The sequence below is a fragment of the Gossypium raimondii genome, chromosome 9 (assembly GCF_025698545.1).
Source record: "Gossypium raimondii isolate GPD5lz chromosome 9, ASM2569854v1, whole genome shotgun sequence".
NCBI classification, from domain to species: domain Eukaryota; kingdom Viridiplantae; phylum Streptophyta; class Magnoliopsida; order Malvales; family Malvaceae; genus Gossypium; species Gossypium raimondii.
Window position 1 is genome coordinate 5,012,124 of NC_068573.1, and position 12,899 is coordinate 5,025,022.

At 31.6% G+C, this 12,899-nt stretch overlaps 2 protein-coding genes across 2 annotated transcripts; one reads left to right on the forward strand and one right to left on the reverse strand.

The window, feature by feature from the left end:
- Positions 1–777: 777 nt before the first annotated feature.
- LOC105798214 (probable leucine-rich repeat receptor-like protein kinase At1g35710) lies at positions 778–3,605 on the forward strand. The gene is made up of 2 exons (XM_012628197.2): positions 778–3,003; positions 3,102–3,605. The coding sequence occupies exons 1-2, from the start codon at positions 852–854 to the stop codon at positions 3,494–3,496; spliced, it is 2,547 nt and encodes an 848-aa protein (XP_012483651.1). The 5' UTR covers positions 778–851; the 3' UTR covers positions 3,497–3,605.
- Positions 3,606–10,784: 7,179 nt separating this feature from the next.
- Positions 10,785–11,964, reverse strand: LOC105798215 (L10-interacting MYB domain-containing protein). The gene is made up of 2 exons (XM_012628198.2): positions 11,608–11,964; positions 10,785–11,524 (listed from the first exon to the last, which is right to left on the reverse strand). The coding sequence occupies exons 1-2, from the start codon at positions 11,944–11,946 to the stop codon at positions 10,934–10,936; spliced, it is 930 nt and encodes a 309-aa protein (XP_012483652.1). The 5' UTR covers positions 11,947–11,964; the 3' UTR covers positions 10,785–10,933.
- Positions 11,965–12,899: the final 935 nt, after the last annotated feature.

Below are 12,899 nucleotides of genomic sequence, written 5' to 3' on the forward strand. Positions count from 1 at the left end.
ATAATTTCATTAAAATCTGCGAATAGAGAAAGCAACATTAATTTATCGGAAGTCCCCACTTTTTGGGTCTTAATGGTGAGAAATTTCTTAGGTTAAAATAAATTCCATCACGACTGAACCAAAAATTCCCTTTAGTCATAATTGGGGCCACAATTAAACACGGAATCGTCTTTGTCAAGGCTTGGGGCCATAATTAGGCACTTAGTACACCTCACCATGTACAAGGTGTTCCAATTTTACGACTAATGAAGTTCCAACGCTTTCTAAATGAAAATTTTGATTCCACGACAAATGCAATTTTGGATTTAAATTATATCAGACATTTCCCTTCTACAATAAAATACGAGAACACCAAAATTTAATCTAGAGAAATGGCTCTGACGCTAAATTAATTAATTAAGCCTCTGAAATTAACTTAATTTCATGAATTTTCTTTATAGGTAGCGATGGACATCCTAATTTCAATAAAAAAAATAACAATTAATCATCTTTTTTTGGTGAGAAAGTAAAATAGCAGCCAACATGCATGCATTTGTTTTGTGGAAAATTAAATTAAAACCAAGGAGGTATCATTATCAACAAATATGGACCCATATATAAGAAGATTCATTCCTTTTATTCTCTATTATTCATACTAACAACATAGAAATTTCCACGAAAAAGAAAGCACGACACATGAAGAAGTAAATTCCATTACATCGACTGAAGCAATGGTAACAACTTGCCCCTACAACAATTGCAACAAGACCTTGACTCCTATAATCAGTTTCCATAAATTCTTCAGTTTGGAAACTATAACATATATGCTACAACTGAACCTTTAGCAAACAATTAAGCTTAGGTAGTTAAACATGGCCTCATCCTCAACCTTTTCCATTATTTTAGGGATACTGCAGGCTACCATCTTTCTAATTTCCATTGCTAGAACTGTGACTATAGCAGATCCATCGCCTTTGGAGTCCGAAGCCATAGCTATGATAGAAAGTGGGTGGTGGAGTAACTATAGCAACAATGCTTCAGAACGTTGTCAGTGGCCAGGTATATCATGCAACACTGCTGGAAGCATCACCAAAATTAACATTTCTGATGTGCCCAATATTGAGGTTGGAGATAGATTTGGGAAATTGAATTTCACTTCATTTCCAAATCTTGTCCTTCTTGATCTCAGTGATCGTCCACTTGGAGGAAAAATCCCGCATCAGATAGGTAATCTATCCGCATTGAAGCAACTTGACCTGTCCTTTTGTGGTTTATCCGGTGAGTTACCTCCTTCTCTAGGAAACCTAACCCAATTAGAGTACCTTGACATTTCCTATAATTATAATATTAACGGTTCCATCCCCGCACAACTGGGGAATCTAGTGAACCTTGTCAGTTTAAATTTGAGTTGGACCAGTCTTAGTGGAAACATTCCACCGTTTCTTGGGCTATTGACCAACCTTAGGCATCTACTTTTGGATAGGAATCAATTTGATGATGGTAATAATACAATCCCTCAAAATTTGTGGAATTTGAGGGGTCTTGAGACTTTAAGCCTAAGTGGTTGTGGAATTGTTGGTCCAATCCCTTCTGCTTTGGGTCAGTTATTAAATCTCAAATCTTTAATTCTTTGGGCCAACAAAATTAATGGATCTATTCCATCTGCAGTTGGATTCTTATCAAACTTAACTTATTTTGATGTCTACGACAACAGACTGTTTGGTTCAATACCTTTTTCCTTGTACCAATTAACCAATTTGGAAACTTTGTACCTTGGTAATAACCAGCTTGAAGGTTCCATCCCTCAGAATATTGAAAAGTTAATGAACATCAAGGTTTTAAGCATCACTAATACTAGTATTACTGGTCATATTCCCTTAGCTTTGTGTCGTTTGACAAAATTGGAATATATTAACCTTCACGAAAATCAAATCAGCGGTTCAATCCCTTCTTGTATTGGTAAGTTGTTCAACTTGCGCATATTGTATCTTGATTCAAATCTATTCGAAGGTCTTATTCCCGAAGAGATTGGGAATTTAGCAAATTTAACTTCATTAAGCCTCTCCCAAAACAAGCTGAGTGGTTCAATCCCTGCAGAAATTGGTAGGCTTTTTCACCTTTCAAATTTAAACCTCAGCTTCAACCAACTCTCAGGTAGTGTCCCTATCTTGTTTGCCACTAAGCTTCGCATTATCGATGCTGGAAATAATTGTAACAAGATTTCTCCCGATCCATTTGAAGGCAATAGTCGTTTATCACCCTATATATGTCCTCCTCCAGTAACCAACAAAACCAACTGCAGTAGAACTCCTTACTATATCAAAATATTCCTCCCAATTGCCATCTTCTCCACATTCTCCGTTTTGGGATGCTTTCTATTTTCACGGTTTAAACTCAAGAATAACTGCGTCGATGTACAACCGACGAAGAATGGGGATTTGTGTTCCATATGGAACTATGATGGAAAGATAGCATACGAGGATATTGTTGCAGCAACAGAGGATTTCGACTTTCGATACTGTATAGGAGTTGGTGGTTATGGAAGTGTTTACAGAGCGCAACTACCTTGTGGTAAAGTAGTTGCCTTGAAGAAACTTCATCGTTTAGAAGCTGAAAATCCAGCTTTTGACAAGAGCTTCAGGAATGAGATCAAGTTTCTAACAGAAATACGACATCGAAGCATCGTGAAGCTTCATGGGTATTGTCTACACCGACGGTCCATGTTTTTGATCTATGAATACATGGAAAAAGGGAGTTTGTTCTGCAACCTAAGAGATAAAGCGGAAGCTGTGGAAATGAATTGGACAAAAAGAGTGGAGATCATCAAAGGCATAGCGCATGCTTTGTCTTACTTGCACTATGATTGCAGCCCTCCAATAGTTCATCGAGACATATCAAGTAACAATGTTCTTTTAAACTCGAGCTTTGAGGCCTTTGTAGCTGACTTTGGGACTGCTAAAATGATGGATCTCGAATCATCCCATCAGACCATTATTGTGGGCACATGTGGTTATGTAGCTCCAGGTGGTTTTCTTTGCTTCGTTTTGATGACATTTTCTTTGGAATTTATAAAATTAATTGAACATATAAATGATTTTTTTTATCTGGGTTTTCGTATGCAGAACTTGCCTATACGATGGTTGTCACCGAAAAATGTGATGTATACAGTTTTGGAGTGGTGGCACTGGAAACGTTAATGGGAAAACATCCTGAAGAATTGTTACCATGGTTGTCATCATCAACTTCTTTGGTAAATACGAGGCTGATTGATGTGCTAGACAACCGTTTACCACTTCCGACAAGCCAAGTGGTTGCACAAAATCTTGTTCGCATTGCTACTTTGGCATTCGCCTGCCTAAATCCGCAACCTAGGTCTCGACCAACGATGAAAGAAGTGTGCGAAGAGTTTCTTTGTGGCCAAACGTCCTTGGGAGTTCCCCTTCGGATGATCTCTTTGTTACAACTTGTGAACTGTGAAAAGCATATTGGAGGCAAAACTGGAACTTGTAATGTTTAAACTCCATGTGGTTGTTGTTGACTAGATATTGTTTATCATGCTTTGATGATTTGTTTGTAAACCATATCCTGTGTTATATATGATGGAATGAATTGCAATGTTCAATAAATATCTTTATTTGATTGTTTTACACAACATAAATTCGACAATTTGATCCAAATATTCAAACACCATCCTAATAGCTTCCTTCAGTTTCGTGCTTCTTTCAAGCATGAAGGACCAAGTCAAAGGATAAATAAAATATAAGTAAATTAATGGTGAATTAAAGCAACAAAATGCAATCAATACATAGATTAAGAATTCTCCTGAACTAACTATAATTCATTAAACAATCTCTCCACTTATGTAATGGAAGTGAGATTACACAGATCTAACATCCAAACTTAAAAAGCAACAAAAGGGGTCAAAATGGAGCCAGCACAAATTCCAACATTTTTTTTTCCATATCAAGCACATTGCTTGGTAGAGTTAAAAATTGAAATGAAAGAAAATAAACATTTAAAAATGTATAATTTTGAACTAACATACACCTCTCTCTCATTTTCTTTCTTTTCATCATTCCAATTTGGAAATATTGGTTTTTATACATTACGATGGAAAATGATTCTTTCCTCTCACTTTTCTTCCATATCAAGCACATTCAAATTAAAATATTTATTTAATTTTTATACATCCTAAAATGTACAAGAACATTAATACACATATCAATTTAAAAAAAGATTAATTTTAATATTTTAACCTTCAGATAATTAAGAAAAAAATGTCTTGAATGAATCGGACATAGACTTAACTTATAAATGGTTTTATTAATTTTAATTTTTGAACTTTATTTAATAACTTTATAATTTTGAATTTTTTTACAAATTTATAAAATTTTAAAAATTAATTTTTAAAATATTTTTAATTTAAAAAGTTTTAAGCTTCAAACGAATGAACTTGGTACTGCAACATCATCAACTATTCCTTTTAAAAATTAAATATTCCTTTTTTTTGACATGGCAGTTGAAATGGTACTGGTACATCAGCAACTATCACTAACATGAAGCGTCATGTTAGCGTCGTTAATGGTTACGTCAATATTGTAACGGTCAACATTAGTCAAATGGCCTATTTGGTCAATTTTGTTAGTTAAGTGACTCAATTGGGTGCAAAAAATTCATAGGGGTTTAATTAATTTTTTTTGAAAAAGTTCGAGGACCAAAAATACCATTAAGCCCTTCTTTAACTATTGATATATCCTTTTCTATGTATCGGTCAACATTAGTCAAAGGGCCTATTTGACCAATTTATTAGTTCAGGGGCTCAATTGAGTGTAAAAAGTTCACAGGGGCTTAATTAATTTTTTTTTTTAAGTTTGATGAGCAAAAATACCATTAAGCCCTTCTTTAACTATTGATATGTCTTTTTTAATTAATTTTACATTAGCGCATAGTACAGGCACCCAATGTAGAGTGTATGGGGTGTTTCCATGTATACATGTAGAGTGTATTTTGATACCACAAATGAATTAGATGAAAATGTGATTATTAAGGTTGTAATGTCACTTTCTAGTAATTACAAAGAATTATAATTTTTTAGATACATTTGACTGATAGAGTGTAATTATATTGTAATTCTTTTTATCTCTCCACTTATGTAATGGAAGTGAGATTACACAGATCTGGGCTACGTAACATCCAAACTTAAAAAGCAACAAAAGGGGTCAAAATGGAGCCTGCACAAATTCCATCAAACTCTCAAAATATAATATACATTTTTTTTCTTTTTATTAGAAAAGGCCACCAATTAAATTTAATGGACTTATGAAAAAGGTTAGACCAAATATTAAAATTCGATTTAGATAATCATAATTTTTTAATTTGTACTTCAAAAATCATCTAAACATCATGGTTGAAATCAAATTTTCAATTTCTTTATTTTTTTTCCCAACCATAATTGTTGAAACCACTTTTTAAAACAAAAAAAAAGTGTCGACTTTTATTTTGAAAATGAAAATAAAAAGAACGGGAGTCGCCACCGACATTTTTTGAGGTGTGATCGGATCACTTTGCAATTCAATCGTTTTGATAAAACATTTTGATTTTATTAAAACAATGATTTTTGTCTACGGAATTCAAGAAAAACGGGTTCGGGAGTCAGTTGCATGCGAGGAAGGATTAGCAACCTCGTCATGCCCAAATTTGGTACCTAATCGATTAATTAATGTCTTAATGTCGAAAAATTGAAAATTCGAAAAGAAATTTAAAAATATAATCCTTTTGTTAAAATTACTTAAAAATTTAAAGAATGGTGTATTTTTCGTTAATCGATAAAAAGAATTATATCCCGTGAGTTAGGACACAATATCTTAAATCTTGAAACGAGAATAAACACCAAAAATTTATCATGATTGCCATCATCAACTTCTTTGGTAAATAGGAGGCTGATTGATGTGCTTGTCAACCGTTTACCACTTCTAGTTGCACAAAATCTTGTTCGCATTGCTACTTTGGCATTTGCTTGCCTAAATCGACAACCCAAATCTCGACCAAGGATGAAAGAAGTGTGCGAAGAGTTTCTTTGTGTCCAAACATCCTTGTGAATTCCCCTTCGAATGATCTCTTTGTTACAACTTGTGAACCGTGAAATGCATATTGGAGATAGAACTGAAACTTGTAATGTTTAAACTCCATGTACTTGTTCTTGATTAGATATTGTTTATCAAGCTTTGATGATTTGTTTGTAAACCAGATCGTATGTTCTATATGATGGAATGAATTGCAATGTTCAATAAACTTGTTTATTCGATTGCTTTACAGAACATAAATTCGACAATTTGATCCAAATATTCAAACACCATCCTAATAGCTTCCTTACATTTCGTGCTTCTTTCAAGCATGAAAGACCAACTCAAAGGATAAATCAAATATAAGTAAAATAATTGTGAATTAAAGCAAAAAAAAAAAATCAAATTTATAAATACAATGTTTCTTTCCTCATTTTGCATAAAGGTTAAACGGTTCAGAAGAAAGCTTTCTAAAACAGACTACACTAAATATAACCAAACCATTTTGGAAAGAGGGAAAGATGCTTAGGGGTAAGGTCTTTTAATTTTTTTACATTATCTATAATAATTCAATTTGATTTAGTTTATTTATAATAATTCAATTTGATTTAGTTTATTTATTTTATATTAATTTTAAGTTTAGGGTTTTGCACTTATTTTAATAGATTTTTGGATATTATTTGATAAACTTTGACTTTTATATAAGGCTTAGAATTTTTAGTCCTCAGATGAAGGGTTCAGAAATAAAGCACAAAGAAGTATTTATAAAGTGAAACTATGAAGAAAACACAGTAGTCACTAGGGATAATAATATAATATAATCATCTCTTCCAACTTCGGCTTCAGTATAAATGATCTTTCATTCAACCAACAAGCCATGTCTCTTGGGCTATATCAGATGAAATTTTGTAGAAATCAAGGTCGTATTTCATCACTACTAAGCTCTCTTTCACCTTCCTGTTTTCTTCTTCCATTAAAGACCTCAAATTTTTTCTTTTTTCCTCGTCTTTCCTCTTGCACTCTTGTTTGTCTCCTTGATCTTCCTCGTCCTCTTCGACCCTGTTAGCTTCTTCTAACCAGCTCTTAGCAGGAGCGGATCGACAATGCATAAGCAAGAGAGCATTTGTAGGTGGGACTGCAGCAGCTTGATCATCAACATGATCGAGGGAGCATTTACCAGCAATCACAATTCTTAATATCAATCTGCAAGTCTGAGAAGATAGCAGATTTAAAAAACCTAACTATCTGCTTAAAGGTCAAAAGTCAAATGCTGAGTTGGTTATAACATGTAATTAAGTAATGAAACCTGCATTTATAATTTATTGAAGGAATCAGGCTGCCACAATATCTATAAATGATTAAGTTCAAGCTATACAAATTATATTAAAAATAAGATGATCTTTACAAAAAATTAAAAAAGAAGGCCCTTTTCACCGGCAGTAACATGTAATTAAGTAAACCATGTATTTTTCTGTTTCTTAATCTTAGCCTGAACTTCCATTTGCTTGCCAATATTTCTAGAAAATGATTTACTTTCTAGAAATGATTTACTTTTTTCGTGTTTGGATGAATATGTGTAAAATATTTTCTGTTCTTTGACAGATTTCCTGAAAATATTTCAAAAAACTGTTTTAAGTGAAACATATATACATTTCAGAATTTAATTGGGTTTATTTTATATCTATCAATAAATTTATATTTTACATTATTTTTACATATATTTCAACCACAATATCATTTCTCACCTCATTCTTATTTATTTATTTTCTAATTTAATTATAAGGAAAAAATTCTATTTTTCATTGTTTTTCATTTTGCACTTTTGATTTTCAAACTTCTAGTTTTGAATATAAAAATAAAAATTCATTTAATAATTATATTTGAGTGTGATTATACATTATTGGTAACTTGTAAATGCACTATTTTTAGTTTTTCACTTTACCCATAATTATTTATTAAAATAATTTTATAAATATATTTTTTTAATATAAAATATATTCATTCGGGAGTCTTACCATATAATATCCACATACATGTTATGGCTTAGGTTTGGATAATATTAGACTTTGGATTAACAGGAACGATAGAAGAAATTGATGTTGTCAAGTTGCACCATAGAAACTTTTATATTCTCCTCCAATGTAAACAAACCAAAAACTACTTTTCTATTTATCAACCACTGCACAAGTAGTGTGTATTTCTTTTGTTATACATATAAGCACAACTCCGCATATATGAATTATCTACCAAATACTCACGAAAGGCTTTTAAAAAAAATTAGTTAGTAAAGCCATCCAAGAGGGAATATGCTACTAACGTGAAACATGGAAAATTACGTAGTAAATATTTCTTTAAAAACCAGAAGAACTATAAGTGAAGGCACAATAGTTTATTGTCTCAACTCTCTATATCCCCATACCTCACTGTGCAATGAATAAAGTACATCAAGTAGGGATTTATCCCTCGCCATAAATATATCGCACTGGTCTTTGCTTTATACAAATTTCCCAAAACACAACTTTGGAATTTTAATATTTGGAACTCCTAAACTACCTGAAATAACAGTAACTTACCATGACTAAGAGCCAGTTCTTCATTGCTTTTGAGAAGTGCTTTTGAGAACTTTGAGTGTTTGGCATTGCTGTCAAAAAATGCTTTTGAAGAATAAAATGTCCATTTTAGACATGAGATTATAAAGTAGCAAATATGTATTTAAATAATGTTCAAATTAGTTAATATTATGATATTTTAGCAAAAATATAAAAAAATAAATTATTATAACTTATTGTTAATATTTTAATATATAATATTAATTTTAAATATTTCTAAGTAATTAATATTAATTATTTATAAAATTTAATTAGAATATATAAACTATATTTAAATATTTAAATATAAAAATTAAATATTTGTAATTAGATATTGACACGATTGTATTATTATAAAATTATTTTTATTTTTAATTAATATTTTTAATACATTTGTATTATTTTATTTTAAAATGTATTTGAATATATAACTCATATTAGATATTAACATAACATAGAAAACATAAACTTAACAAATTAAAATATTAGATATATTTGGATTGAAATCTTAAAAAGGGGGTAATATTCATATATCAGATATAAATACTAAAAATTTTACAATAGCATTTACAATTTAAATTGAATTCATTAAACTAGAAGCTATAGCATCTCTTGTTAATTCCATTTCAAAACCACTAAAAATATTTGATTCACCGTTATCATCACTATCATTGTCGTCGTCATCGTCATCATCACTTTGTGGCCCATGCGCATTTTCTGAATCAATATTATTCTCATATGTCGAGTTAATATCTTCGTATTCCATAAAATCTGCATCATTTCGGCCGACATGTTTTCGAATAAAATTGTGTATCGTCATTGTAGCAACAACGATCATCATTTGCTTCTCAAAACTATAACTTGGCATATCCCTTAAAATGGCCCATTTTTTTTTCAAAACACCAAAAGTTCGTTCAATCACACTACGTAATGATGAATGTGAATGATTGAATATCTCTTCTTTACCAGAAATCGGTCTACCTCTTCGGAAGTCAGGTAAATGATATCGTTGACCTCTATATGGTCCAAGATAAACTTTCATTTGAGGATATCCAGAATCAACAAGATAATATTTTCCTACAAGTCATAATATAACAAACAATTAATTCAAGAATTTTTTTAATAAAAAAAATCAATTAAAGAACTTATACTTTATTATTTAAAAAATCACATATAAATAAAATATCTAACCATTTGGAGGGTGCGGAAATTTGTATTTTGGATCTCGAATTGCATCAAGAAATATTCTAGTGTCATGTGCCGATCCTTCCCATCCAGCCATGACAAATGTGAAACACATATTAAAATCACATACTGCCATAACATTTTGAGTCGGGATACATTTTCTTCCAATATAGGGAATTTGTTCATTTGGGGGAAGAATAGCCGCAATGTGAGTACCATCAATTGCACCTATGCAATCCTGAACAAATAATCATATTACTCTCGTGCATATTTTTAGTCGACCAAATATATTAAAATATAATAATATAAAATTAAATTTTAACCTTAAAATGCGGCATATATCTAGAATCATTATGTATTTGTTCGGGTATTGAGCTAAAAAAAGATCTTCAGGTGCAATTAGATCAGTGGCCATCCTTGAAACTTTCTCAAGCACAACTGCAAAGTATCGACTTATTGTTGATCCAGACATTTGAAATCTTTCTCGACATTGGGAAACTTTTGCACCGGTGCCCAAGATGTATAAAAAAATTCCCAACATTTCAGTAGAAGATATGTTTCTTGAAGTTTGCAAGTTGTATCTTGTCTCCAAAACTCTCAGCAAACTTGTGAATACCATTTTAGACATCCTAAAATTAATCATACAACGTGATTCGTGACCGTCAAGGACCTCCCGGATCCATGTCTCACCTGACTGTTTTGAATCCATGCATGGTTGCCTCAATATATACTTCTCGTAATATAATTGCACGGAAGAAGATGCAACAGCAAATATTTGGTTAAAACATTCTATACGTTGTAACATCTCTTTCTTTTCCCTTCCATCATCACTTTCTTCACCGCTATAATCCTCAACTATACTCATCACCGTGAATAAATTTTATATCCAAAATCACATATAAACAACCATTAATAAAACTAATTTAATAAAAAATAAGTGGAACATAAATTCAATATCTAAAGACCAAACATAAACAACTATTAATAAAACATAATTGATACACATAAATTCAATATCCAAAAACTAAACATAAATAAAAACATAATTCGCTTAAGCCATTATAACTAGAAGATTACACATAAATAGATATCTTTGAACCCTAGAGGATCAGAAAATTTTCAACTATCCTCCATTTCCGTCTTAAGCCACAAAGCTCTAATCTTAGGATTAATTGATAAAAACATAATTCGCTTGTCCTTATTGAGCAATAATCTAAGTGCGAAAAAGTATAGCGGATTAGCTTCTGGAACTTCTTCCGACATGCTGTCAAGCATTTTGACTGCTTGTGGAATACCATATGGATCCATAACAGGAGTCAAACTAGATGTGGCTTGACTCATATTGTCAGTTGCATTGCATAGTTTTTCTATTTGACTGGACAATCTTGCAGCTCCTCCAATTTGCTTTGAGGATTTCTTTCTTCCAGTTTTAAAATGTGAACTTGACGTCTCAGGATTTTTTCTTTTTTGACTGTTTCCATCAATTTGAACATCATTTGAAATGTGAACATCATTTCTCATATTTTCTTCTTCACTCTCTTCAGGTATTTCGTTGTTAACATCCTCAAAAAAATCACTACGGAGTGTACCAAAAGAAGGTGCCCATGCTTTATCACCTGTTGCAACTATCCCCATGAACATTTGATCCAACTTTCCTTCGAATTCAGGATCAATGCCCGATGTTTTAAATTTTTTAGCTTCAGGCACAACCTGCATATAAAATGATTGATTAATAATAGTAATTGGCAATAATCTCATAAACAAAAAAAAAATATTTAGAATTTGGAAAGTACCTGGAGCCTACTCTCCCACCATTCATCAGATGCATCAACGGTTCTTTTTATAGGATTCCACCCTAAACCAGTATCTTCGCCTTTAAGTTTCTTCCAAGCTTTCCATTCTTTTTTTAGGGCATCCCACCTATTTTTAAGTTGTCTCTGTGAAAAACCCTTACCCGTTTCTTTCTCAAAGTTGGTCATTATTTTCAACCATCCATCTTTTGTGAAATGAGTACCAGGCCTATTGCCTTTTAATATCTCTTTAATACAAATATCACAAAATATGTCTGTCAATCTCTTATCCCACATTGCTTTCACTTTTTCATCACTAACTTCAATCGCCGAAGTACTCATCTATTGTGTATGCGAACAGATTCGTTTCAGCCAGTAAAGCAATGAAGAAAATCAAATGTCACATAAATATATATGTTTACATGTGTCTCAAAAATTTAACTATATACATGAACAAAAAACAGTATCAAAAAACAGCATCATAGTCTATTTTGGGATTTTATGTTTCTCATTTTCTTATATGTTTGGACCTAACAACTGACGTTTTTCTTATATGTTTGGAGCTACATGCAAATTTCATCATCCTAGAGACAAAGCTGAATAGCCATATCATGCATGTTTCATGCAAGTTTATAGTCATATCATCCTAGAGACAAATTTGGAGCTACATGCAAGTTTCATCATCCTACATGCAATATTTATTTAGCAAATCCGGAAATTAATGTCATCTAGATAACTTGTCCAACTTTATAGTCATATCATGAATTGGTTTATCATTTGAATCCAATATGAAAATCACATATATAAAGACAAGGATGATAAAGTAAAATTTTTATCACTTGCTATGACTCAAACAGAACCTTCCCTCTTTTCACTTTTGAGTTATAAATTTGGTTTTGACCTTAAATATAGACTCATGAACAAAAAGTACTGCTGGATTTTTTGACCATTTTTAGCATAAAAGTTTTGTTTGATTGTTGTATAAGTTTGGACCTTGTTAACGCATGCTGTATTTCTTCAATGATTGGTTTTTAACATGTAGTTTTTTGTGTGGTTATTGGTGTTTCATAGTCTTACTGTAACTTGTATAAGTTTGGACCTTGTGTGCTTATTATCTAAGAACTGGACAATGCAAGTTCGAGAGCAACAAAATGAGAGCTTCATTCATTCTTCTTGATTTTCTTATATTTCTTTTCTCTAAAATTTTCTCATTTTACTAAAATTACAGTAAAGAAAAATTGTAGTAATTATTTCTCTAAAATTTTCTCATTTTACTAAAATTACAGTAAAGAAAA

Excerpts from the sequence above, each read along its gene's own strand:
- LOC105798214 (XM_012628197.2), top strand. The coding sequence starts at position 852 with ATGGCCTCATCCTCAACCTTTTCCATTATTTTAGGGATACTGCAGGCT. Across the intron at positions 3,004-3,101 it reads ATGTGGTTATGTAGCTCCAG|AACTTGCCTATACGATGGTT; the intron begins GTGGTTTTCTTT and ends TTTCGTATGCAG.
- LOC105798215 (XM_012628198.2), bottom strand. The coding sequence starts at position 11,946 with ATGAGTACTTCGGCGATTGAAGTTAGTGATGAAAAAGTGAAAGCAATG. Across the intron at positions 11,525-11,607 it reads GGTGGGAGAGTAGGCTCCAG|GTTGTGCCTGAAGCTAAAAA; the intron begins GTACTTTCCAAA and ends TTTTATATGCAG.